This window comes from Rhopilema esculentum, chromosome 9, assembly GCF_057945365.1.
Source record: "Rhopilema esculentum isolate cy_ngs chromosome 9, ASM5794536v1, whole genome shotgun sequence".
NCBI lineage: Eukaryota > Metazoa > Cnidaria > Scyphozoa > Rhizostomeae > Rhizostomatidae > Rhopilema > Rhopilema esculentum.
The window spans coordinates 789,082-816,628 of record NC_142823.1 but is presented as its reverse complement, the minus strand read 5'-3'; the positions used below and the strand labels follow the sequence as shown (position 1 = coordinate 816,628).

At 36.1% G+C, this 27,547-nt stretch overlaps 3 protein-coding genes across 3 annotated transcripts; 1 reads left to right on the top strand and 2 right to left on the bottom strand.

Moving 5' to 3' along the window:
• Positions 1–1,424: 1,424 nt before the first annotated feature.
• On the bottom strand, positions 1,425–9,075 carry LOC135689007 (DIS3-like exonuclease 2). The gene is made up of 2 exons (XM_065206104.2): positions 8,948–9,075; positions 1,425–5,177 (listed from the first exon to the last, which is right to left on the bottom strand). Exon 2 carries the CDS (start codon positions 5,155–5,157, stop codon positions 2,299–2,301), a length of 2,859 nt encoding a protein of 952 aa, XP_065062176.2. The 5' UTR covers positions 5,158–5,177; positions 8,948–9,075; the 3' UTR covers positions 1,425–2,298.
• A 5,762-nt stretch (positions 9,076–14,837) lies between these two features.
• LOC148959524 (uncharacterized) lies at positions 14,838–17,714 on the top strand. The gene is made up of 2 exons (XM_089110041.1): positions 14,838–15,132; positions 15,756–17,714. The coding sequence occupies exons 1-2, from the start codon at positions 14,943–14,945 to the stop codon at positions 16,082–16,084; spliced, it is 519 nt and encodes a 172-aa protein (XP_088966167.1). The 5' UTR covers positions 14,838–14,942; the 3' UTR covers positions 16,085–17,714.
• A 1,333-nt stretch (positions 17,715–19,047) lies between these two features.
• On the bottom strand, positions 19,048–27,350 carry LOC135688932 (monoacylglycerol lipase ABHD6). Its single transcript, XM_065205999.2, has 5 exons — positions 27,104–27,350; positions 25,935–26,211; positions 22,793–23,120; positions 21,720–21,820; positions 19,048–20,046 (listed from the first exon to the last, which is right to left on the bottom strand). The coding sequence occupies exons 1-5, from the start codon at positions 27,238–27,240 to the stop codon at positions 19,903–19,905; spliced, it is 987 nt and encodes a 328-aa protein (XP_065062071.2). The 5' UTR covers positions 27,241–27,350; the 3' UTR covers positions 19,048–19,902.
• Positions 27,351–27,547: the final 197 nt, after the last annotated feature.

Genomic DNA, 27,547 nt, shown 5'->3' with positions numbered 1-27,547 from the left:
TGTTTGAGCCACGTTGAAGCGACATTGGTTTTGTCCTCACAACCCCTGGCAAGTTCGGACATGGTTTTCGAAAAAGGAGCAAGTGTATCAGCATCGACATTTTAATGAAGAGTTGCCTGCTTTAAAAAAAGAGATCATTTATAAAGTAGCTGAATAAAATGGGACCAAATACAGAGCCCTGAGGAACTCCTAATGCAGAATTTAAAAAGGTTCACTTGAATTCTTCTCCAGACACACTTCTTTTGACATTGTAAATGGAAATAGATAAGAACTATCGAATTTCATCAAAACCTATGCATTTACGTTGGACCCTATGGATTGCAGTCAAAAGCTTGTTAGAGACATATGACAGACCTTCTACAAAAAAGTATACTTCAAGTCTTCTACTAGATTTATCAACAAATATATGTATGCTTCGCTGTTAGCCGAGATAAAGACGAAGAGTTTTTTATGTCAAAAGTTAAAACAAACCGTGAGCCCCTTATTTTGCCGGCTTCCTATTCTATTACCGTAGGACACATTAATTAAACATCACAGATATTTATTTCCTTTACGGTAATCATACTTTAAACAAAACATTCCTCCAAATGTTTTAAAATTTCATTTGAAGCTTGCATCTACGAAGCCAAGGCTCGACGCCTTTAAAATGGAAAAGTAGAAGTTCTTTCGAGCAGAAGCTTTAAAATTTACGAGCTGAAGTTCTCTCGAGCATCATTTGTGTGTTTCATTGTAAAAACTCGTTTTCATTATAATACTCGTAATTAAGTAATTCGTTAGATGTTTCTTTGACATTTACTACACTCTCTTTTTATAAAAACGATTTGATAAGAACACGAGCCTCAAAATTGGGTCTAAAGTTAGGGACAAATTAAGAACAAGCCGAGGCTGAGCTACTGCAAAATGCAATTTTGAACAACGTTCTATCTCATAAACGAGGACTTTAGCCGTGTTTGGGTGCTTTTTTGGTGAATTTTCAAATTTGTCAGCAAAATAAGGCTGTCTCACTCAATATGTCAGCGAATGGGGCCTGAAATCTAGAGCGAAAAAGATAGCAATCGCACTGCTTACGCCCTATTAATTTAAGAGCAAATTAAGAACAATCTAGCCTTTAGTTTTTCGAAAAAATTTAAAACAGTCAGCCTGAACTAAAATTTTTATAAGGGGACTTATTTCTTAAGTATACGAAGACTAAAATCATTTGATGTCACACAGAAAAACTTAAACATTTTTATATGATTATTCTATTCTCAGAGCCTCAGATTGGATTCATAACTTTAGATTATGTCCGAACACAACTATTTTTTGTTTTCTGTGCTTGCATTGTAGATTTAATGACGACTTAAAGTTAGATGTGTTATAGACGTGACAGGATTACGTAGCTGTGAACTGCGAGGGCTGACGAATCAAGAAAGAAGTTTCATATCCTGATTTGAAACTACAGCTTTCAATTTACTCGCTGCTTCGTTTTGCACTCAATATTAATGGTTTTCGGAAATTATAAAACCAAAAAGTTATTCTTGAACGAAACTATCATGAACGGATTTTTTACTTTGATTCATAACTTGCACGCAAATTTTTAGATGCATAGTATTGCATCTCCAAAAAAAAGAGCCATACGAAGCGAAACGCAGTTTTTAGGGAACAAGATTATCTCACTAATTCAACTAAAATATTAAAACTTATCACAACACGTGTCTCTAAACTTTGAGAGCAAATAAGTCAGCTGTTAATGTTACGCTGCGTGTAGATATGTTCCTAAAGAATCGGTCCTGGGGAACTTCACTCCAATACATACACGGCTGTACAGGGGTTGAACAAACTTAAAAACTGCGGACGCTTTAATTTTAATAGGCAAAGGTCTGTTAATGGCAAAGTATATTTTCTGTTGGTCTAGAAATTTTAGGAATTGCGTATATTTTGCAGTGAAATCGTTTTTAACAGCTGGAAGAATTTAGGTTGCAAAACAGGGCCTGCCAGGATTTGGTGGCCCTTTAAATCATCACAAGTCAAAGCAAACTCCCCACTCTCCCTGTTCACTACTCCCGGCCCATTTCTCAACAATGCACAACTATTACTTGATACACAACAAATTTAAGACTTTTCTCTTTCGTAAGCTAATAAATCAAAAGACAGAGATGGTTAAAATAGTTCTTAAAACTCTCCCACTAAAAATACAACGTCAACGCGCTTGATAAAGTTCTAAAATGGCAAACGCGTGACAATAATTTCCAAACACAAATGATGTATTAGACAGTTTTTGACATATTTATACGTGTTGCCAATCTTGGGCACTCCTGTTCATGTCTCTGGTCTTGGAATGTACGCATTGACTGTGTAAGAAGATCTGTCCTTTTTCTCTGACCTCAATATAACTTCGATTTTGTCAAAGATTTGAAGGGTTTGTTCTAGGCCTATCGTGGAACCAGCAGCTTCACCATCATTCGTCTTTTGTTTATTGATTGTTCCTTTTTCGTCCGCCTCTAACTCAGCCTCGTTTTCATCCTTCCAATAGATCTTCATCGTATCCTTGCTCTCTTTCGAGACTTTCCATTTGTGCAATGGCAATGAATTGCAGTATATTCGCTTCACAAACCCAGAATGCAACAGCAGAACATCCACTGCACTGTCGAGCAGTCCTACAATAACGGCCGATTCACGAAGTTCTCCAGCTTCACGAATGTACGCATTGAAAAACAACAAAACACTTAGCTCTTGCACCTTCTTAGCCGAGGTCTTTTTGTCGTTGCAATGATCTGCAACCTTCTTAAGTTCTTGCACACCTTGTTTGACTTTCTGCTCCTGCAAAGCGGCTGTTAGCATTCTGTGGACTATAACATCTGGGTAGCGTCGAATTGGTGAGGTGAAGTGTGTGTATAATGGAACGTTGAGGGCATAGTGACGATATTGATTGACATCTTCGATTTCTCCTGCACAGAAATATTTCGCCAGTTGCATCGGCTTTGAACACAGAGAGATTAGCGCAAAATAGATCGCTTCTTTGTTAGGCAGATCAGAGTTCTTCAGTTTTTCAAGTGAAGAATTAAGATCTTTTGATGTTCCTGTTTCTAGCCCAATGTCACAACGTTTGCAAAGTGTGAGCAGGTCGTCTACCATTTTGGAATTGGGAAATGGGTGCCTTCGTAGCAGCGCATGCTCGGGCACTGACCTGACAAGGCGATGTGCCACGGCCATGTTAGCAAGGAGCATAAATTCTTCCACAAGGCGGTTGCTGTCTCTCGCAAGAAACATACCAAACCCATTCGGTAAGCCAGTCTCTAGATCCAATGTAAATGTCAACTTGGGCTGATTCAGAGCGAGAGCACCAGACTCAAAACGCCTTTTTCTCAAATGAAGAGACAGCTGGTACAAATTATGAACACAATGGTAAACATCAGTGAGTTTGCACGAACCACCAATCTCTGGGAATTGCGTCCAGTCAAGTGAATTCGGATCATCTGTTTCTATCATCTGCTGGGCGTGATCGTATGACAGCTTAGTGCATGATCGAATCACTGACCTCCCAAACCATTCCTCTAAAACTTTTCCATCTGGAGTTATTGTCCAAATAACGCTGTATGTAAGCTTATCTTCGCCTGGGTTCAAGCTGCAAAGATTTTCACACAAGGCTCGTGGTAACATAGGAACGACTTTCTGAACCAAGTAAACACTTGTAGCTCGGCTGGCTGCTGCGTTATCTAAAGCATTCCCTTCTTCAATGAAAAAACTAACATCAGCAATGTGTACTCCAACCTCAAAGTTACCATCCTCGTTTTGTTTAATTGACAAAGCATCATCGAGGTCTCTTGCTGTTGCAGGGTCGATTGTAAAGATGACGTCATGACGAAGATCTCGTCTCTTTGCATATTCTTCATCAGGAATTTTCCATGGGAACTCACCAGGCAAACAGGCAAGAACATCTTCGGGAAATGCTGAATCGTCTACGCTGTATTCAGCCAAGAAACCTTCAGTTTCTGGCACGATTTCCCCACTTGCACCTAGCTCCTTGATAAGCTTTCCCGAGGCCATCCCATTCGTACGCTTCCAGTCTGTGACCTCAGCCATGAAAAGAACATTTTCAAAGTCCTGTGGCCTAGTCAGAAAATCCTTAGGACAATCATTGAGAGATATCATCAGCCTTGGTAAGCGACTGTCCTGTGGAGACAATAATGCAAAGCCAAATGCATTATTTTTATACTGCTTCAGCATCCCAGCTAATTTTCGGCTGTGCTTCTTCTCCAATATGCGAACAACTCGCCCGCGCTTCTTGTCGGTTTTCTTTATGTTCTCTTCTGTTATCTGCAAGTTGCCAACTTCTAGGGCCAGCCGTCTTGCTATATCTTGTACCTCGCGTTTAAGACCTTCCTCTTCTTCCATTTTCTCAACAGCGACGATATCCCCATGAAATGCTCTGTTTCTATGATTAAAACCTTCTATAAGGATGTCCCCATCTCCATCGGAAGACGTAATGTAAGCATTGCTGTAATTCCGTTGGCTGATTCTGAAAGTTCCTGCAATAACTGTTCCCTCTTTTATACTTTCCTCGACGCGTGCTAATGGCCAGTACTCATTACAGTTCATTTTTGGAATGCCACCTTTGCTTGGTGTTGTTTCGCTATGATAATTCCTTTTCTGGGACCTGCTTTTGCTCGATTTGCCTGAGTTACACATATCATCTGTTGGTGTTGATGATGCTTGTACAAAGGCTTCTAACCCAGGCGATCCTTTATTGCATGACGGGCTATCCAAACTTGGGTCAACTGAGGCTTTCGACAGGGGTGAATCATTGAGTCCGCTTTTGCTAACTTTTTTCTTCCTGGGCTTTCTCCGCTTTGACTTTCCCAGCTGTTTTCCTCCTAAATTTCCATCTAAGGGGGCTACGCCTATGATATGGTTCTCTACCAGCACACCTTCCAGGGACAGATCTGGCTGAAATGTCTGGCCTGCAATTTTACTGTCTGAATCCATGGCTGATAACTTTTGAGAATGAGCAACTGAATAATGCGAACAAAAGCTTTTGGACAACGACTTCCTTTCCTTGTTTTGCAATTCTAAAAGATTTTGCAGTAGAGCTAAATGCTTGAAGTATCTTTTACAGTGGACAGTCTTTCTCTGAAGTCTCTGAAGTGTTCTAACACAACAGACAGCTTTTTGATTCATTGATAATCACTGAATGAAATCTGAAATAGTAATAAAAATACCATTAGATGCAATAAAAATTAGATGATGATATTTTGTAACAAGAAAGATTATTGGCTTAATTCTGAGTTTTTGAAAAGTACAGGGAATAGAAAAAATGCCAATTTTTCTATAGTTTACTGACAAACTATGTTCCAACAGGACTTATATTTCTACCAGGGGAGGCATGGGTTCTGACACAGGTTGAAAAGTGGGGGGTCAAGGGAAAATCTAAAACCCATAACAAAATATTTTGAAAAAACTCTTTGGTTGGAAGCCCTGGGAGGGGAGCTCCAAAATGAAAGACAACAGAGTTTAAAAGATTTTGAATTTTGAATCATGAAATACCTCTAAATGTGCAAAATCAGTAAAATATGTATCACATTGGTTGAGATATGGCCACAAGAGCGCAGGCTCTCTCCCCATCAAAATTCTAGTGGAGGTATTTTCCTTCACCATGTTGTAACCTTCGCAGAACAAAATACAACAGTGACTTTTTGCCAATAAGTCTTAATTCATATTGGCTATATATTCTCTCTCCTTTACTTTGCATGACCCCCTGGTTGCAACTTCAAATGTGTATGATTTAAATTCGGATAATCAAGATTACTTTTTCCTTCTACTTGTTTCTCATGATCTAAAATGACTAAACTATAAGCAGAATTGCCAGGGCCATAATGAATTGATAGCATTCGTAACAAGTTAAAAAGGGGGTGAGCCCTTGAGCCCCTTTAAGTCTGTGCCTATGCAAACAAAGAAATCTTGCAGATTTTGTTAGGAGAGAAATTCGGTTGCTTGATTCTAAAAGCTCCAGCAATAGTTCTAAAAGCTCATATTATAGTCCCTCCACAATGCAAACATTAACGTAGTTTAAAAGATGTTAAAAGGACTTGCATTCTAAACCCAGAAGCCTAGGTGGGCTGACTACAGACCCAAGGGTCTGTGGTTTAAGTCCCTGGCATGACCAAACTTTCACCTAGAATGAGGAGAGTCGCCAGCTCTCTGCAATTCCAGGCATAGACATCACAAGGTGTGGTCACATCGAGAGGAAGGACCAGGACACTGTTTGATAAGCACAAGCTTCTCAGTGTCCTAAAAACTACCTTTGGATGTTAGGTAGAAACAAATAAAAATACAACAATAATTAATCCTGGTTTGCCTAGGGATGAAACTGGCCCAGGTTGTGCCTCATTTAATTTTAAAACATAATAGGAAATTGATCAGTGTAAACAGAACCTATGGCGAAATGCATGTGATGCACAGTTTTGTTGTTTTGATGGAAAAAAGCCAAATTGCGTTCATGCATACTAACCCAGGTGTGGCCCGGGCTGAACCTGCACATTGAAATGGATTTGCTCAACCAGAGGGAAAACAGGTTTAGATTAAGCTTACACTAAACAAACCAAACATGGTTGAGTTTTATCCTAGGGTCCTGATCATATGGCAACAAATCAGAGATGTGACATCAAGCAAGGTATTAATGTTAATAAATGCTGTCAATGAATATTGAAATTTCCAATTCATATTATTAACTCGCCATTCAGAACAAGTATGATTCTACAATGAGAGTTCCAGGATGATATTTTCTCATAAGCATTATCATCATTGACTCATTTCCTAACTTCATTACAAAACATGATTGAGCATACTGATTGGAAGACACTGAAAGTCACTGATGGTTGTTCGGTGCAAATTTTGGCTACCCCTGTGACTTGGGTTTATATGGTAGATATACATTTCTTTATCATTTATCATACTTTTAAAGTTTCACTATCAATATGACTCAAAATTACGAGAAATTTGCCACTACTTTCCTGGATGCCAATGTTGGGTCTTAACAGCCCCCTAGACCTCAGGTGCAATAGTCGAGTACCACAGGCACTGCTTTTGCTTTAAAAGAAGCATAGGAAGTTGAAAGAAAATGTTCAGGAAATCTTGAGGCTGGTTAATTTCTCCTGAAATCTAAGCCTATTAGAGATAGATCTCAGTGATAACATAACTTGAAAATGAATGGAATTGGGAAGAAAAACGACTGCAAAACTGATGCATCTTGATATGAAAGGCCTCTGTGTGAATAGAAAGATCTCACCATATAAATGGATACTTGGGTGCTAAAAAGAGCCCCTGATGCCTATCCCTGTTTTGCAGTAGTTGTCAATGTAGACTACTGCATAAACATTTACTGAAATTTTGCTACTCTCAGTATGGTCATCAACTTGCACAAAATTACAGTGGGCAGGCAATCACTAGCTGTAAGAGTATTGCATAGAAAAGCTCAGCATTGGAATGCACACTAAAATATTGCAAACCAAATTTTACATTTTCATTGTCCAGTATGGAAAGTTGGTTTCATTTGCAACAGTTGCGAAAATTTTCTATTGCAGTTGTGCATCAGGTCCCTAATCAGGTATGCACCAAATCACTTGATTTTTGAAAGTTCCACCGAAATCCTATTCACAGATCCCATATCTCATCTTTGATTATGCATCTCGCCATCTGCATAACTTTGTCAAAAATTTACCTTAGATTTGAAATCATCATGCATAAATTAGTCTGTATAGAAAAATTCATGTTGTTAGAACTTTTTGAAGATTTGTTGAAGATTTGTTTAATTTTGAAAACAGTGTGATTTGAGGCCTGTCTCTGCCTAATTTCAACATTAACTTTGTATTGTATTGTAGATTATTTAATGTTAGTTTCTACAATAGTGAATATACACTAATTAAGACTAACATGAAGCAATTTCAAGGATTGCATAAGAGAGTTCATTTACTGCAAAACGAGCATGCACACTGGTTTTCAAGGAACCAAGTTTTGATCAAATTCTTAGATTGTCTAGTATTTTGTGCTGTCTTTATTGATTCCTGAATAGTTCTCCTTCTTTGATCCTAAATAGTTCTCTACTTGTGATTTTGCTGCCCTGTGCATAGCAGTCTCTACTCTGACTGGGTCATAGTTTTATGCATAAATGATCTCAGGACCTTGGCCAGTATTGAAATTACAGCATTTATTGGTGTGCCCCACATGGATATCCTAATCATTTGCAAAAAAATTAAGAGCAATCTAGCCTGAAGCTTTGGAAAACATTAGAACAGCCAGCCTTAACATCAATTCAATGATTTTTATAAAACAAAGTGCCATTTTTCCAATCTTAACATACCAATCTTATCAAGTGTGCAATGATAATTTTTAAAAATTATCTTTAGTGTGCAGCTGCCATGTTTTTCATACTGGGATCTTGGCAAAAATTTTGTCAGGAAGCAATGCACATTGTTGCCGACCCCTTTGGCATTTTCCACTAGGGGCTTATTTGAGTTGAGTTGAGAACCTCCGAGTTGCATAACTGATATCAAACATTGTTATTATATAACAGAGTTGCTCAGGATATTTCATTTCATTTATTCTTCTTCAAGGTTGCTTTCTATTGCATTGCAAGTCATTCATATACTAACTGCCAATGTGCATAAAATTGCATTGAAAAAGATTAACAAAATGATAAAATTGCTGAATAAAACGTTAACAATAATACGTTTTTCTATCATTTTTATCTACAAAAAGACATTTTGAAAAACATAATGTTATTTGACTTCTAATTTTTCAAGTGCACAATATTTTATGACAGTTTCTATTTTGTCTAAATTTTGGAAATGACAGAAATTTTAAGCGCGCAAGTTCTTCATGTTCGCCATTTTTAAACAGGTTTTACTTCAGAGAAATGTTTCTTGAAGAAAGATATGATAAATGAATAATAACAAAAACGTGCTCTTCTCACCTTTCGAAAATGCGAAGTTGATTAAAAAAGCTGAACGACTGGAATACATGTAGGTACAATATATTATGCAACATCCTCGCAATCTTTTCACTTACAAAGGATTAGGCAAAGTTGCTACCAAGAATTCGTTTGAAAACGAGGCAATCTTCTTCGCAACGGTTACAAGGTATTACAAGGTCAGTGTCCAATACATGACGTCAAAGATTTCAAATCGAATTGTAATGGCAAAAGATTACATCATACTACGTACAACCGAAAATCGAAGCTCTTTTTCAACTTATGATGTAATATTGTGCGTTAGTGAAACTTCAAATAAATATACACACGTTTTACAACTAAGAATGCAGTCAATAGAACATTAAGACACAAAATCGCTCAAATTTAAGAATAATTTGAGCGATTAAAAAACCAAGCTTCATTTAGAATTAATTTTTTGTTTATTTGATTTTTTTTAGAAGCAAAACAAGTGCGAGTTTAACGCTATATGTTTTGAAATAGATGTATCCGGCCGTGAAGTCAATAAAACTCTACTGTGACTCAATTTCACCTTGTATTGCTTAAGAATGATTAAAAATTCAATAAGAATTTTAAAAAATTATAAATATTGAGGCTCAGCAAAAAAATCGGTATTCTCATCAAAAAGTGTGCACATCATACTACGTAATACCTAAAATTAAATCTCTTTTTGAACGTATGATGTAATTTTGTGTGTTGGTGGAACTTCAAATAAATGTATGTAGCTTCATATCTGTCAATCGTGGTGTTTGCCATAAGATTGTGCGTATGGAATCTTAAGTTTATTTATAAAACGATAATTGAGCCATAGAAAATCATATTCTCGTCATCCGTTATTTATTTGTTTTTGTATTGACTTGTACTGATTCAAAAGGATGCTTTCATCGAACCGCAGAGTGAAACCCAAAAAACAGAGTTGTATCAATTTTCCATGATCAATTTTATCAGAGACTACGCTCCTACTCGTACAAAAAACTCGTGACAACTCAACTTACTCAAGATACTCATCAATTCTATAACACAAAGGTAAATTACACAATAAATCAGTATGTTGACAGGGGTGTCACTTGAGGGGGGTATGGGGGGTGGTTCACCCCCCCCCCCCCCCCACAACCACGAAAATAGGACCTTTTCGCAGGGCAAAACTGATTTTTGCAGGGCAAATGTTTCCTACCGATACATACTACCAGTGACACAAGTAGAAATTGCCAGCGTGATCTTGGGATGGGTGGAATAGATTTCTAAATTTATTCTGACTTCCTTTTACCTTAAGTGCTACACCCATTTCTATGGTTGCTCCCTTGGTTGATATTTGTATCTTATTTAAAAACCATACTAAAAAAACAAGCACCGCTTGCAAGAAAACTAAGACACTGTAAAGGGGGCTATTTGGATCAAGGTTTGATGGAATAGTTTTGCATATTTGGGTCTAAATTTGCTTTGACTGTAACCAGAAGCATAACTTTAAGAAGAGCGTCGACTATATACGATTTTTATATCTATTTTTGTGGATGATATAGGGTCTATTGTATAAATTCATGTAGGTTTTCAAGCTTGTGTTTGCCAGATGAAGATTATGTCATCGATAAATCTTTTTCAAAATATTCGACTACGCCCCATCGGGGCATTGCTCAAGATATGTTGTTCTATTGTTGTCATGAATATGTTGGCATAATTTGGGGCAAAGGGTTTCCCCATTCCAGTGCCTTAAGAGAGGTTAATGAAATTTACCATTACACTCTTCTTTATAAGAGTCAGCAAATTGAAGTTCAGGCTGTTTGTTGCGAGGGGCATTTCACTCTTGCAAATAGCGTACGAGATTTTTCCTTAAACAAAAGGATTTCGGGGGATTTTTAGATAGAACAATAGGATTTTTACAAAACGTGGACGAGATTTTCTTGGAGTGATTTGCCCCTCGGGTTATTCTTACTTTTTTCGAAAATCTGAGGCTGAATTGTTCTTAATTTGTTCTTTAATTTATAGGGTATAAGCAGTGCGATTGCTAGCTTTGCGCTCTAGGGAGGTGTCCAGGCCTCATTTGCCAACAAAGTGCGTGAGAAAACCTTCATTTGCCACCATCCTTGAATATTCTCCCAAGAAGCATCTCAAGATGGCAACAACTCCTAGTTTTTGAGATCAAACGTTGTTCAAAGTTACATTTTACAATAGCTCAGCCTCAGCTTGTTCCTAATTTGTTCTCAACTTTTGACCAATTTTGAAGCTCGTGTTCTTATAAAAAGAGAGTGTAAAGGCAATATAATTATGTTTGAGAATAAAAATCACCATCTGTTGCATTTTATATGCAGCAGGGTAGCTTTTCCACGATGATTTTTGATGGCATTGAGGGAAGCTTTGATACCCTCATCTTGTGAGATGCTAGTGTGTATATCGGAAGTGTGTTGTAAAAAATTAGCGCATGCTCTTTGAGTCCAGAATGGAGAGTTGCCTCACTCCCCAAGGTTAGGCAAACACGTCGGTGAACTTTTGGACACACTAAGCAAGGACCTAAGCGGGAACAGCTCACCTTAAGAAGTATTTTAGTGTTACGGGAACTGAGGGCCAGTTCCAAGCATTTCAAATTTCTTTTGTAGGGAAAATATGCAGCAACCCCTCCCCCCCTCAACAAAAAATATGAAGTTTTTACAAAGTTTTTAATTTGACGAACGTCTTCCATTCTCCTATTTCAATATTTGGAATTTTAATTTATAAACAGTCACATAATTATAAAATATTGGAAATGAAGAGAAAGAGAAAGAGAGAAAAAACAAGAGCCTGAAACATAATTTTAGCCCAAAAATCTTGATCTAAAAATGGACTTTGGGCATTTTCAATGTGGGTCCATTCAGCAGTCTTTTGTAAAAAGAGCCGGAATACATGGGAGAAATGTTTTCAATAATATAATCATGGTTATATTTTAAAAGAATAGTATCGTGCAATGACATTTCACGCAGAACAATCTTCAGAAAATTTTCGAGCAAGAATTGTGTTGAAACCATAAGAGAACCTGACAGCCAAAATCATAAGTTGGGTTCAAACGCTCTAAAACTCTGTATTTTACCCCATCCATGTTTGTTGTACAACGCACCTCATATTCACATCACACATACAAAAGTTACAGTGCCCCTCGGTCTACTTTCTGTAAGTTTACTTTCACAACGAATTTGGGCTTAGCGGGTTAGCAATCTGAACTTTCATTTGAGAATATTTTGTCTGATAACAGGACTAACAGTGTAAAGAACAAACCATAGCTTTTTAAAAATTCATTTGATCGAAAAGCACAGATTAGTTATCTTTAATGTTTTATTGTACATGTAGGCAGCTTAGTTTTCATTCAATAAGAATTTTCTCACACGCATGCCTTTTATGTCTAAAATTGACTTGATGACGGGCTATGCTCGAAACGTCGTTATTTATTTTTAAAAAAAATTTTCCTGGTACAATTTACTTACATTGATCGTTATTAAAGCATCATATTGTACCGTACCCATTTTAGTATATAAATGGAATCCCCTCGGTCTAAGCAATTAACAGGGAACCTGAGCGGACCGACACTGACACATAATTACGTAGCTTTTGCTATAGGTGCTTTGTTATTTTAACATATTTTTACTGTTGATTAGCTGGGATTGAAGTAAAACTCTATCTGTTATTCTTGTTTATTACTTGTAGTTAAACTCAGAGATTTTGTCGCACTGCTCAGAACCAAAGACTGTAGATTTAAAGAGAGCAATTTATAGCTCTGCATTTAGATTTTTCGTAAGCAAGAGTGATGTCATAAAATGTATGGAGGGGGCTGTACTGCAGGCAACTTATAAAAACCACAACCACATCCAGACCAGCGACCACACCCAATATGCCGACGTTTGTGCTAAAGATTATCTGTTGTGTATATGAATGCATTTAACTAGTCGCTTACTCAAAAAGATTGATAAGAAATTGCTCATTCACAGAAAGTCTACAGTATGATAAAGGGTTACAGACTTCATCCAACCAAACATGGGCTCGCTTGTTAAAGGAGGCTGAGCCCCGCAAAATCTCCCTGAATTTTTAAAAAGGGTTGAGCGTTGAGCCCCTGGGGCCCCTTCGCAGTTTCTCTTGGTCTTAAGATTTAAGCAGCGACGGTTGTTTCACAAGAAAGTTGATAGCAGAATGCATTTCGCCTCGTTTCTTTATCGTTCAACTCTAGATACTTTCGCAATTTTCAAGATCTAGCAGCTGAGATGTTGATAATCCTTACATTTTCAAGGCTTTTAGGAGAAAATATCCAATAAACTCTACTTTCAAAAGATTCTGAATACAGTGCGTTGTTTTTGTAGATTGATAGCAGATGTCATGGTCTTACTTTACTCCTGACGCATGACAAGACCAGTAGAACAATCTGATAAAGCTTTCAAAGAAAATTAAGAAGTTGTTGGGATTATAATTTCAAACATGGTAGACTTTTGTAAGCAGCATTGATCATGTAGAGAACAAGCAGGGTTGTAGCTTTGGGGGGGGGGGCGTAAGCAGGGCTGTAGCTTTGGGGGGGGGCGTGTGGTGTGTGACACTTCCTTTTCGAGTAAAATTCTTTGCGAAAATGTGGAGTTTTCTTGCATCTAAGGATTCTTCTTCAGTGAATTTATGAACTATAAAAAGGATCAAAAGGTTGACTTGCCCAATTGCCGGCAAATTGGATCTTGAAAACCCTCTTCGGCATAAAAGCCAGATACAACTCTGAAAACAATGAAACCTGTAGTGCCTTTTGTAAGACAAAGACATGGAAACAAGAAATATTAGACGTAATAGATTGTGATACACACAGGAGAGACTAGACAGACTTTCTAAGATGATCTTTGAAAATGCTTTTTGTTATAGAATTCTTGAAGTATGAAGAAGGTATTCGGAAGATTGTAGGGATAACCTGTTGCTACTTTGCTCTGTTAAGCCACGGCCAAAGTTTTAGTTTAACAATAAATTTCATGGAGTTTGGATTCCTTAATGAGAGTTAGAAGGAGAATACAGCTGCAGTTCTTGGAACTGTGATGAGATCTGAAGGAATCGAAAACGCAGTGTTAACTGGAAAAATAGAGTGTAAAGAATTAGAGGAAGACAAAGGTAGAAGTACATTACGAGATTTGAAACGGACCTCAATACTGGCAGAAGAGATTTAAATATTTTAACTTTGTTAAGAGATAGAGAGTGACAGAAAACCATGATCGCAAACGTCCTTGGGGGACAGAATAAGAACAATGTCAGTAAAAGTAGGGGGCATCAGTCCCCCAAGCCTCCCCAGAGCCTTTGCCACAGGTACCAACTTTAATGCTTGCATTACGATTTTATATGCGACCATAACCTGCCGGAAACTTTGACAGCTCCTGTTTACGAAATAGCTCGCTCACTATGTTAGAAATCTTTCATCTCAAAATTTTTCACACCAGACTCCTTAAAAATAATTAATTTCACTAGAACCACTTGTTTTGAGAAGAATTTCTTTTTTCCATTTTCTTTAATTTCAGCTCAACATCCAGATTGTCTTAGCCAACTCTGTTTAGAAAATCAAATTTGCATTGTCTTGATGTTTGCAATCAAATCGCTATCCTTAATGAACAATACTCTCAAAAATACGATACAGACCATTTGCAACTCTTTCCATTGACTAAACATAACCCAAACCAGACAAGGAAATCTAGCTATATTTGCACAGTCCCTTTTTTAAGAACGAACTGCTTTTATGTGACAAATAGTATATACCATTTAATCAAATCTATGAACAAGGCGAAAACAACGAAAATCAATAAGCAAAACTCGATTCTTTCACTTGTTACACTATATTTTGGGTTAGTACTTTATGACCCATTCGACTCTACCAACACAGAATAAAAATGCTGCGAAGGAGGAGAGGCGTGTCATGTCAACGACAGTGAGAGAACTGTTGGTGAAACTGGAAAGTGTTGTCGTCTCATTTCTAGATCATTGTAATTTCGCTAGATAGTGGGAGAAAATGGAGAGTGGAACTCAAGGACAGCAAACTTTTGTTCAGCGATGTTGCAACCTTGGCTATTTTAGGACAGCACTGGGTATTTTTAAATGCCTAGAGCTTCTTGTTGTTGTGTTAGGCCTGATTTTCATGGCAAGTGTCTCCGCCGTCAATGCAACTGCAATCAAATTTTTTATTGTTGTAACCACAGCCAGTAAGTATAAACACTTTATTATCTACCAACGTCTGTTCAGTCGAGGTTGATGAAAATGAACAATAACTGCTCATTTGCTTCTATATGCTGTTATAGCATCTGCGTTGTTTTGCAAGCCTGCACAGTTTTGATACAGAAGGTGGCCACCGTTGGAGATCGACTCTCCGGCTCTCCGGCCTATCCACAGGGGCGCAACATATTTCATAGGGTCAATATTTCTAATATTGAGTACCCTTTTAATCTTCAATTGATTTTCGACATCAATATTAGCTTGAAATGGCCGCAACAAGAGTTGGCGGGGAAACCAAATCTTCAAAGATGTGTCAAAAATGACGTCAAAACCTGTTTTTACAAAAATGCCTAGTCTAGGTTTAAATGTTTCTAATTTTATAGTATAAGGAAATGTTTATGAATATTACGATTAAATTAGATGTAAAAATGAAAAAAACAGCTTTACACTGGTACAAAAAGTAACTACTGGGTTGATAAAGCAGCCGAGTGATCTTTTCATAAGATAAATTTTCAAAATAATTGGAAAGAGTTTTTATGACAATAAATATTCTTGGTATGGCTATAATTACAGTTGTCTTCATTTACTGATACCAAACTTTTTGTGTTTTCAGCAATGATATTTTTGTTTGTTCACATAATCTTGAATGTGATGAATCTGTACCATCGGATGCCGCTGCTCCTGATTGCTAGTTTTACACAGATGATTTTGTGTTCCCTGGCAGCACTTCTCTTGCTTATATGTTCTGCAATCACGCTAAACAAATACAGTGAATGGGAGGTGCATGCTGGCTCTGTTCTCGGTCTCATTGCAATGGGCTTATTCATTCTTGAAGCAATCTACAATTTTATTCAGCATAAGCGGGGCCAACCAAAAGATGCAGATCAAGAGAGAGTTGGAGATGAGAAGAAAAAAGACACTGAGCAACCACCAAGCTACTAATCTTTTAAGTTTTATCTTTGCTTCAAACTAACTGATGCAGAAAAGTTTGCTTACGAGTCTTTAAATTTTGTATGGGTGCTGGCTTTTTGAGAAAATAGCTTAAAGGCTCTTATGCAAATATATATATTTTTAAAACCAACCTACTATCAAACTGCATGAAACTACCAAATACAGTGCATTTTACTTTGTGCAAGAGCCTTTAATATTTATATTAAATTAATATTCAAGATGTATTTATATATATATCAAGTACTCAACCCTTGTAATGCAGGTAAACATAAACTTAAAAGCTGACTTGGATACACTCCTGGTCTGCTTTTCTGCACCACATTATCATTCTCGCATTTTTGATGTAAGCTAAAAGCCAAATAATTGGTAAACCTACAATTCAAAACTTAATACTTCTTGATCAATGTTTTTTCTTCTGCATTTAGCAAAATAGTGACTTATTGGAACCTTGTATTAAAGGTAATTTTGTCCATATAAAAGGACTGCGTATACTCAACTTGTCAAGCCACCCATCAAAATAACAGTTTGCGATTGATTAGTATTCTTGCGATGCAAAACTGCTCACATGAAAAGCTAACTTCGCAGCAGGATAGATAAACAGAACAACCGTAATGGCTGGGACAATGACATGAAAAATCACATGTTTCTAAAAACCCCCGTTTTGGACGATGACATGGACACATTACCTTCAAGTTTGGTAACTTTTCCCCGGGCTATATTATGGTCAACAAAAAAGCCAGTTGAACCGATTTTGCCTACCTACAGAGTCGCCTAAGAGTCTTCTCAAATGTGCAAAACCTGGCAGTCTATTGGCAGTTAGGATCCTAAATTAACTTTTGATGTGAAATTGATTCCCTTTATTCCATGTTGCAAGGAAAAAACCACCATGTCTTTTAAAACGATTGAACAAAAATTATAATTGATACTCAAGGTTTTATTCTTACCATAATTTTATGATGGTCATTCAAAACTTCTAACTTTCTCTTCCATTTTTAGAGAAAACTATTTCCTTATGTCTAATTGCTCAGTCAGCATATTTTCTTTTTCAATCTTTTAATACACGTCTGGCTATCTTTGTGGAACAATAGACTTGCTGTCAGTGTTTTTGTTTCCCAGTTTTGTGCTCCTAAAAACTGGCTTAGTTGTTAGATTGATAAACTGAAATAAAGACATTTTTCTGTCCATTCTAGATAGTTCAGTTAACAATGCCACAGTGGTGAAAATTCAGGCTTGAGCCCCCGTGCATCCATAATTTCTGCCACTGTAATGTCTTAACAAAAATCTTCCTTGTAAAAAGAAAACATTCTGAAAGTCAGCTGCATGATTTTTCTAAATTATAAATATATTTATATATATAGATCTTTTTGATTATCATTTTTTTGAGCTTTCTATTGTTAGAAAGGCCCCTTGCCACTAACAAAACTTTTCCGTGAAAATTATTTCATTTTAGGAAAGCTCACACCCGACATGACTTCTTTGCTTTTTTGTTTCAAGTGGGTACATATGGTATTTTCTTATACACTATCTAATAGAGAAAAGTTTGATTCAAAACTATTTGTAAATCATTTGAAACATGGTTTATTTCATTGAATCATTTTCCCTTCTTTTGCTGACGACATAATTACCTTTGTTTATTGTCTAAGTCTTCAATGCTGACTGGTTATTTTGATAGAATATTATATCTTTCCATTTGTGTCCAGTCTTGTAATGGTATATGTAAGAAATAAATGAAGGCAACTGCATTTTTGTCTTGGGATCAATTTCAAGTACCCATTTTCTGAGTTTTGTGAAGTGAGGCCTGGTTCTTGAAAATGTTAGGCAACTTATCCCATAACTTGTTACATGATTAGCCTTCAATGCCTTTTACCCTGTACTGACAATTACGATTTACAGTAAACAATTAAAAATATTCAGTATCAAAAGTAAAGTCACTTGCTCATATCTCATTTGAAATTTTGGATGAAACCGTAAACTTTACATTAAACAGCAGAGTTTCATGGCAAGGACATGTATCAAATGATCCTCATCAGGTAAAAAGGTTGAGAAAATGATTAACAATTGATTTGAAAGTTTTTGTTTTCCTCAAGAACCAAAATCTTCTATGCTAAACAGAAAAAAAAAATATGTGATACATTTTCATACATATTCAGTTTATTGTCACTCACAATAATGTAGTTTGTAATCAATTAATGGTAATAATCAAACATCGTTTGAATGGGACTGCCCTTGAGCTAATACAATCAGCTCCTATTTTTAAGGCAATTTGTTTAAATGTGCTAAGTAATAAACCCTAGCATGTCAGATATTTGTGAAATTTATAACTCAAAGCTCTAATGAATCATTATGCATAATTAATCAATGAATAATTTTTAGGCATCATTCTCCTCACATAATACTGGAAAAGGAAGGAAGGATGCCAGCCTTGTTGTAATAATCACAGAGGTATGCATAAAAAGGGTATCTAAAGCCATTGTTTACACAAAACAAACTTACCTGGGTTTGCCCCAGACGAAAACTAACCAAGGTTATATTTTTGTAATGTAAACGCAAACCCAGGCTTGCCCCAGATTAGTCAACCCATCTTGAAAGGTGAGTTTGCCCTAGGTCAAACCTGGGTTAGATTTGATAAAGTGAAGTGTACACTAGTCCTGGGGCCAACCTAGGTTAGTTTCTTCATGATGCATGTGCAGTAATAGAAATGGTGCAAAATGCAAAACAAAGCAAAGCATGAATGCGAAGTCTTTTCATTGTACAAAGCCTGCACTCATTTTTAAAGTTGATTTATTGTATTCTGAAAAGTTCACAAAGAATATACATGTTGATTGCGGCAATTTGTTTATCCTCACTTTCAAGATTTTGTGCTACACATGCATCGTTATCAAACTAACCCAGGTTTGCCCTTGATACCTGTAACCTAGGGAAGGGTGCTTATGCCCAGCCTCTTCCTCTATTTGAGGTTAGACAATTTTCTTAAACTTTAAACTGACTTATAAAGCATTGGTTTTAATTTGATTTTTATCCTAAAATTTTCATTTTTTTACCAAGAGACAACAGGATCAATAAAAGATTTATAAAAGAATTTGATTGTGAATGGTGATCAATACAGACTTTGCAACATATAAGTTTTCTACATAATATATGAATAAGAAAATGATTTTGGTAAATTTTTCTATATTTTATGAATAATAAACTAATTTTTGTAAAGAACATGACTGTTCTGAGTTGCAAAGAATATTATATGCTTTGTAAGCAGAAGTATTGCACCGTTGGTGAAATCTGGGTTTGGTTATCAGGCTTCTAAATGGCAGTACTGATAAAATTTTTTCTACCTATAGAAGCAATTCAAAAGCTATTGAATTGTTTATAAATTTCATCATGTTGTGTTCAATAAAGCTTGTTTGAAACCCTTTTTATTAAATTTTTGTAAGCTTCACAGAAGTTTTGAAGCTTTAAATCTGTCTTTGAAAAGTAACATTCAAATCTTTGAAAAGAATATTTTTTTCGAAATTCAAACTGACTTCATAACTTATTTTGCTCCGTGCTGCCAAACTGATGCCTAAAGATTTAACAAAGGTGTTTAACATTTCAATGACCGTGTTACAGTGCTGTAGCCACTTATCACCAATCAATGTTGAACTGTGTAATACTATTGCTCACCAAGTATATGTTTGAAAATCAATAACAAAAATCGGGAACACAAAGAATTACAATAATGTGAAAGCAGTCACCTATTTTTTAAAACAATTCTCCAAATCATTGTCCTAAAAATCCTTGAAAATTTGCACAAGTACTTGTTATTGTAAGGAAGTTCAATCTTCTAAGAACCTTGTTATAAGTGTGGCTAGCTTTCGTGGCCTCTCTAATGCTATACTGTGTCCACAATCATCCAAAATTTCAATCTGGCTTTCAGGATGTATATCTCTAATGACCTCAGTAGCTGAAACATCAAGGGCCTGGGAAGGAAAAGCAAGCATGCACTTTTGTTAAACTAAAATTAGCTATCTAGCATAGTGATAATGAAAGAAAGTCATGCATCTCAATTACAAAAGAAAAATAAACTTTTTCAATTCAACCATTTTACCACTGTAGAATGCTGCAATCGGGGCTCTTACATAAAAAGTAATTTGCTCACAGATGAGTAAAGTATTTGTTGCTTCCTTTTCCATACTCCAATTTGGGACAGATAAAACAAGGCATTGTTTGGTAACTTTTATTTGGTCGTAATTGAAATCCTAATGTACACTTACGTTCAAAAAGTATTGGGACACACTTCGAAACTTCGAAGACATTTTATGCAACAAATTCGGAAAGACTTTTTTAAAATCTTTCTCATTAAAAAAGTACGGCAGTTATTTCCATGAAATTTTCACAAGACATTGTTGATATTTTGAAGCCTTTTAATGTACGCCAAAAAATTAAAAAATCATCGACCATAAAATTTATATAGGTCTCGAGACGAAAACATGGAAGCTCTGAAAACTCAAGAACTGAGTAAAGAGAAGCGTATACAAATTGCTTTCTACTGAAATAAAGCAAATGGATTTCATGACATTGCATCAATTGTCAGCTGCTCAATGAGTGCAGCTTTTCTGGTGTGTAAAAAGTTTTTCGGTACAAGAACAGTAAAAAATTTACCAAGGGTTGGCAGACCGAAGAAGTTTACGATGCCGAGGGACGACAGTTCTTTACTGATGGAACTGCGAAGTAATAGGTTTGAATCCTTACCAGACATCATGTTGTCATGTAAAAAGAAGCTAAATAATGGAACATAAGCAAAAACATGGCTATAAAGATATGAAAAATACAAATTTTCCAGCGTTATAAGAAAAACAAATGCTCTCTCAAAGTTAAAATTAATCATCAACGATGAGTTCAATGGCTTCTCCTTGAATGTTACACAATTTTAAAAGTAGCTTGAATAAATGCAATAATTTAATAAAATTGTAGCATTTTCGTCGATGAAGTAAACTTTTTTTGAAGCTTAAAAGTTTGATTTTATAATTTCTTTGATAATTTTTTTTGTTATGCAAACGTGAAATTAAAAAGTTGTATTTGTTTGGACAGCTCTAAAATTTTTGGAAGGTCATGTGACTTTGCCATTGTTAGGCGATACAACCCTTCTGCATATTTTGTTGTTATAATCAGGAAAATCGAAAGAATCCTTTGTTTTCTTGGTTATGCTTCATAAGTTGAAGCATTTTCCTAACTTGTTATTCCATTTTGGGGAAACGTAGGCCTAGATTATTTGTAGAAAGACTGCCCAAATCTGAAAAAGTTTCCGTTGCAAAACCGAATCCAACGGAACGCCATAATTCGTTTATCGAATTCGTCCCAATACTTTTTGAACGTAAGTGTAGTATAAAATCACTTTAGGTACATATAATTCACATATTTCTTCATTCTGTTCCTATATCCATCCTTCCCTGGGTACAAATGGCTGATGAAGACAAAATTATGTCTAAATTTCTATTTTGGCAGTTACATAACAGCACTGAAAATTTTGGTTTAGAATATCAATTCTAGAAGCATATTGGTCAAATGTCAGTTTTCTTTCTCAGCTGTGCTGACAAATTTGTCTTGACAATTACTTGCAATTTTATTCTGCAAAATTAAACTCGTAACTTACTTTGTCATGCTTCCCCCAAACAATCATTGTCTTTGTTTTGATGTCTGGTAGTTTTTCTTGAAGGAGATATCTCTCATTTTCATTTATAAGACCTTCAAACACTGTAAAAACAAGAAGATGAAGCTTCAGATTAAAGAATGATGGAGGTTACAAAGAAAGATATTTATGCTCTGATTATTCCTATAAAAATAAGTTTGAAAAAAATGAAATATAAAGAAAAGCAGAATTAAGATCATAATGAGAACAGCAGGTCACTCCCTCTCATTTATGGCCAAAATGGAAACCCCTCTCCAAGAAGAAATTGAAAAGAAACTCTATTTTTGAGTCCGCAACCTTTAACAAGGAAAAAGGAAAGAAAGATATGAAAAAAACATGCAAATTGGAAAAAAGGAGAGCTTTAAAAAAGTTGCCTTAAAATTAAATAAAATTGTCATTTTCTTCCTTAAAACTGTCCTTTTGGTTGTACTTGAAATGACCCTTGTAACTATAGCTACAAGGGCACATTCTCGGTTGTTGATAATCAAAATGTGGAAGCATTGTACTAGCTTATCAGTTTGGGCTGTATGAGTAAATGTCTAGACATATCTGCTAAAAACTGATGAACGAAGACTTTCAGTTGAATCTAGTCTTATCTCTTAGGATAAGAAAAAATAGTCTAGCTTCCATGTCTTCTATTACAAATAAATTGAAATGACAAACTATCAGGAAAAGCCAAAATTTGAATTCTAAAACCCAATCAGACAACACAATTGAACATCTGGATGCTGTCAGCTAAAGCACAGATAGATTACATATACAGCCCCCTTGCTCCAGCGTACCTGCATAGAGGTGAAAATATGCATAAATATCTTGGTTTAGTTGCAAAAGTCAGACCAATGTGTTGCTGTCTTTATAAGGAACTTCAGAAGTCCCACAAAAATTAATAAAATCTGACTTTATGATTAATAGCATTTATACCAAAAGAACTGGGCCATGAATCTTTGTCTTAGCTAGAAAATATACATCCAATATATATGAGTCTAACTTACGCCAGTCTGCCTGTTATTACTACATGCAGCAAAGGCTGGTGTTACCTTTCACATAGAAGTCCTGAGCTTGCAGTCTTGCCTGCATCAACCCAGAAACAATGATGTCTGGAAACTTGACTGGTTTGTGTACAAGCATGTTAATCATTGCTACAAACTCTTCATTGTTCTTTGGCAACAACTGAATTTTATTTTCTTTTTCATAAGCCTTCACCATTTGACTTGCAACAGGAGAATTAAAGCCAGCTGGACATACAAGCATAACAGATGCTAAATTTTTCGGAAACATTGCAGCATGGACACCAGCTATAAATCCACCAAGAGACGTGCCAACCACATGGTATTTCTTCTTGTTCAACCCAACAGCATTTGCAAACTGTAATGTGATTAAGAGTAATATCAATGTAAGTGACCCATCTTGTATATCCCTCATTTTTGATAGAACTTTCTGCAAGGATTGCTAACATTTTGCTAACTTTAAAGGCATCACCTTGTGCATGCATTTGGCAAATTTTCAAGTTTCTCTTACCTATAATATGTTGCTAATATCAAGATTGATGGGGGGGGGGGCAGAAAGAGAAACATGGTAATAACACCTAAGAACATTGTGTGTGTAGGGGTCTGTAGGTGAACCTCCTTTAATATAAGAGAACAAACAAGATAGTCTAGTGACATTACAAACTAGTCTGATGATTTTAAAAGAATGGCAACTGTAATCAAAAGCTATGTTTTAAATTATTAAAGGCTCAAGGCTTAATAATCGCTTGCTGTTAAAATGCTTTAAAGTGCAAAGAATGGCAACAGTAATCCAATGTTATGTTTTCAATCATTAATTGCTTGCTATTAAAATGCTTTATGTGTTGCCTTGGTTTGATAGAAGTTAGTTAGTTAGCTCACAAGTTATGTTTGCACAGGTCATATGCAGGCCTTTTCGTTTAACGTGGGCGATTGCCCTTGCCATTGCTTTCGCAAAAATATTGATGCAGGCTTCTGACTGCCCTCGCAAAAATATGTATTGCCCGCAAGACAATTAAATTAAGCAACAAATGCCATTGTTGTTGTCACTATTATTCAATTCATATCTTCACATCAATCTTAAGGATTTCCCTTGAGGCCTTTTAGCTGTCCGATTTTTAGAACATGAGTGCTTTCGAAATGGGAGGTAGAAATCCGCCTTCCGGTTGATTTAGGCCAAAATTCCATATCCCGTGCATTATCCTTGAGAATATCTGTGTCCGGCAAATGTGTAGAATTCTGCTGTTCCGTCCAAGAAATTGCAAGTTTCCGTAATCAGCGACAAATTTACTCCAAAGTCCATTGCTCATAAATCTTGATGGCCCCCATATCGAATGTCAGTTACTCATAAGTGGGAACAACCAATATTGATAACAAGCCACAATGATAAGAACTGGTCAGTAATGGAAAGAAATGCTATGATAAAAAAAGCTGTTGATGCATCGTTTGGAGGAAAATTTGAAAGACTGTTGGAGAGGAGCCTCCAAGAAAGAGACTTTATCTTGAAGCTCCAAAAGAATCTGAAAACATAGATAATGGAATAAGGGAGGACAAAGGGGGGAATTTTTCAACCGAGTTGGAATCTGATTATAATTCATACTCTAAAAAGGAACTTTAAAACAGTGAACTTCTGGATGGTGGTTTTGCGGTTTTGATTGATTTAAAGTTTTATCTCATGCTTTTATGTAGCTGGTCAAACTAAACATATATTCTCTTTACATCAAACATTTTGGTTACAAACTGCCAGTAATCGTGCACTAAGAAAATCAAAAGTTAGGTAGATAATACTTTCTAATTTCCTCAGATCCTGAAGGACTTTGTTAAACAAATAATGTTGAATGGGCAATCGCCCTTGTAAGCTGATCCACGGGGGCAGTTTGTCGCCTTTGCAAAAATTTCTTAATGAAAAGGCCTGATTATATGGTATTTTGAGAATAAATGAATAAAAAGTGTATATATGTTTATCTAACAAAACAATAACACGATTAAACTGGTTTTTAGGTTGTCTGTAATTTTCTTTTGCCAACATGTAAACTACCGGGCAATATGAAGGAATGATCTTAAAATCATCATTCGCTGCTCTTTAGGTTGTTTGTGAAGCCAAAGAAATAACAATACATTATACTTAACTAGAGTTTCCTACGATTATAAGCCAAACAGCTTGACTGTAATCTTTTAAAAATGACAAAGTTATTAAGAAACCAAAACCAGTTGTGCAAAAAAGTGAATAGGCTAGAGATATTCTAGCAAAATGCCAAGGTTTATATCCCTACAAAACAATCTTTAGCAGGAAAAACCCTGAAAAAACTTGAAGCACCCAAAGTAATCTACTAACAATCTGGGAAAAAACAATTCGAGCTCTAAAAAGCCCTTGCAAGTTTGGCTGCATGTGCTATTTAGCCCTTGCAGAACTGCTGTTAGTTTTTATATTTGAGTATTTACAAAGGCAAAAATACATTACATTGCCAATTCTTTTAACGCTATTCACTTTCAAAAGGCATTTTGTGTGTATTACTACTTTTAAATTTTGTGTTACCACTCCTTAAAACGAGACAGAAGAGGGACATAACTTGTTTTGGAACATAGCAAAGTTTTGTTAGGTTTTGCAGGTCAAATGTGGCTTTTTTGGGAATGCCTAGTTTATATGTTGTGACTTGAAAAGAAATTGTCTCGAATTTGAAAGCAAGGTGTAGCATTTCTCATTTTAATTATTGGCAGCATTAATCACGCTACATATCTTTCCTTTTGTGTGAACACATTTCCTATTCTATTGCAAGTTTTAGCAGATAATACAATGGTTTGTTAACATGTGCTATATAAGGAAACAGAAATCTCCCATTTATAACACCATTTGATAAACACATAGATGTTCAAGACCTCTTTCTCTTTATTTACTGACACCCATATATTTAGCCATAAGTAGTACAAACATTGGGAAGCTAAAATGCGCAGATGAAATGAGAATATTGGTTTGAAAAACTGGGCGGGTGGGAAAAAGCCCTCGCAAATCTATTATGTGTGGGGTTTGCGCTGGTGCAACTATAGGTCGCATCTCCAGGAAAGGCCTGCAATATAAACAAAAAAATGCTGGCATAACTTTATTCCAAAGTTTGAAATTTGAATAAAAATCTATAATCAATTTTCTAAGAAGTAGAAACAATATACATATGTTCACCTGTTCTACTCTCTTTGCAAAACCTGGCACTGAAACATCATCCTTCAGCTTTCTTGTTGTCCCTCCGTGGCCAGGCAAATCCAAAGCAACAATATGTATTCTCTTGGGGATAAAGCTAGCCATTAAACACCAGTTTTCTTTGCTTGAAGTAAAACCATGTACAAGAAGCAATGATATGGCATGATCTTTTGCATTTCCCCTTTCAATATATTCAAACTCAAAGTTGTCTGATACTTTTATCTTTTTCTTCTGGAAACCTGCCTTGAAAATGATATATCTAAAGGAAAAAAATGAGGTTTCCTAGTATCAAAAATGAAAATATACCTATAAAAAAGACTTCATATTTTTTATTTTTGCTCTGATGGAGCTCCATATGTAAAAATCTGGCGACCTGCTGATAGGTAAAAATCCGGTTGGAAAACATGACTACACTCATTTTTTCTTTAAGAAACTAAGGTCTGGTGCTGAGGTAGGAATTTTCTTAAATTTTCTGGCCATTTTGCTATCAAAGGTTTCTTACATGTTTCTTAAATTTCTTAGGTAATGAATTTGTCAAACGTGCTTCCAAAGTAAAGTAAATAGATCACTCACATTCAGAGATAAACTAACAAAGTGATCAAGGAATTTAGGTTTCTTAGAATAACTACCTTTGTTGAGATCTGTAAACAGTTAAGCTTTGTTGAACTTCATCAATGTCAAGTTGAAGTAAAACATATTTTTAAATGGAAACTTCTCGAGCGTGCAATTTACTGAGAATAAACATGCAAACTGCACGTCAAGTGTAGTGTTGCAATATACCTTGATGTTCAGTTTCAAGACTGTTTCGAGTTTCAACTCGGAAAATGAAAACTACAAAGTATAAAAGTTTCTTACCTGTTTTATTTGGGTAGGGTTGTTTCTTAACCTTCGAAAAATTGAGCCTACACCGTTTCTTATATAACCTGTTTCTTATAAAAAATGAGTGTAACTTAATTGCTTTGTGTAGTTGTAAGCATTTAGATTCCAAAGTTTTGAGCTGGGGGGTTTTATCATAAGAGATGATTGCCAAGTAACATCATGAAATGAAGATGCTCTAAAGAAACTGATACCACAGCCCGATCTCAAATATGTCATAGTCTAGGTACCCTACGCAATATAACGAAAAAATGATGTAATACTGGTATAGATACCTCTGATATAGTCTGTAAATGACAACCGGGTATTTGAAAACAATAAGCAGCAAAAGAAGAGATAAAATAACTTGTATTGCCAAGGCGTAGCCAAGAACAGTGCTGTTTTCCAAAATTAAGTTTCTGAGCCCCTCCATCTTGCTGCACACCTGTCTTGTCTCTAATCTCCAAGGGAAGTGGATGTGATGTGTAGCCTCGATTTGGTGTCCAACAGCCAAAACTGGGGCAGAGCAGGATTCTGCAGGAGGTACTTTTTGGGGGAGATGATCGAATGAAAATCTGCAAATGAGTGAGGCAGCCCTCCGTCCTGTAGTCTGAGAGCATGTATCGCAACTTCGTCCCCTGCAAATGCTCTTTGACTCCAGGAAGGAGGGCCTTACTCATTAAAAAACTTTCTCTTGCTCATCCCCCGGCAAGTAAAAGACAGGCAGGGACTTCCCCATT

Coding starts and splice junctions, on each gene's coding strand:
- LOC135689007 (XM_065206104.2), bottom strand. CDS start 5,157: ATGAATCAAAAAGCTGTCTGTTGTGTTAGAACACTTCAGAGACTTCAG.
- LOC148959524 (XM_089110041.1), top strand. CDS start 14,943: ATGGAGAGTGGAACTCAAGGACAGCAAACTTTTGTTCAGCGATGTTGC. Junction 15,133..15,755: donor TATTGTTGTAACCACAGCCA/GTAAGTATAAAC, acceptor TTGTGTTTTCAG/CAATGATATTTTTGTTTGTT.
- LOC135688932 (XM_065205999.2), bottom strand. CDS start 27,240: ATGGAGGGGCTCAGAAACTTAATTTTGGAAAACAGCACTGTTCTTGGC. Junction 26,212..27,103: donor ATTTACAGACTATATCAGAG/GTATCTATACCA, acceptor TTTTTCCTTTAG/ATATATCATTTTCAAGGCAG. Junction 23,121..25,934: donor TTGCAAAGAGAGTAGAACAG/GTGAACATATGT, acceptor ATCACATTACAG/TTTGCAAATGCTGTTGGGTT.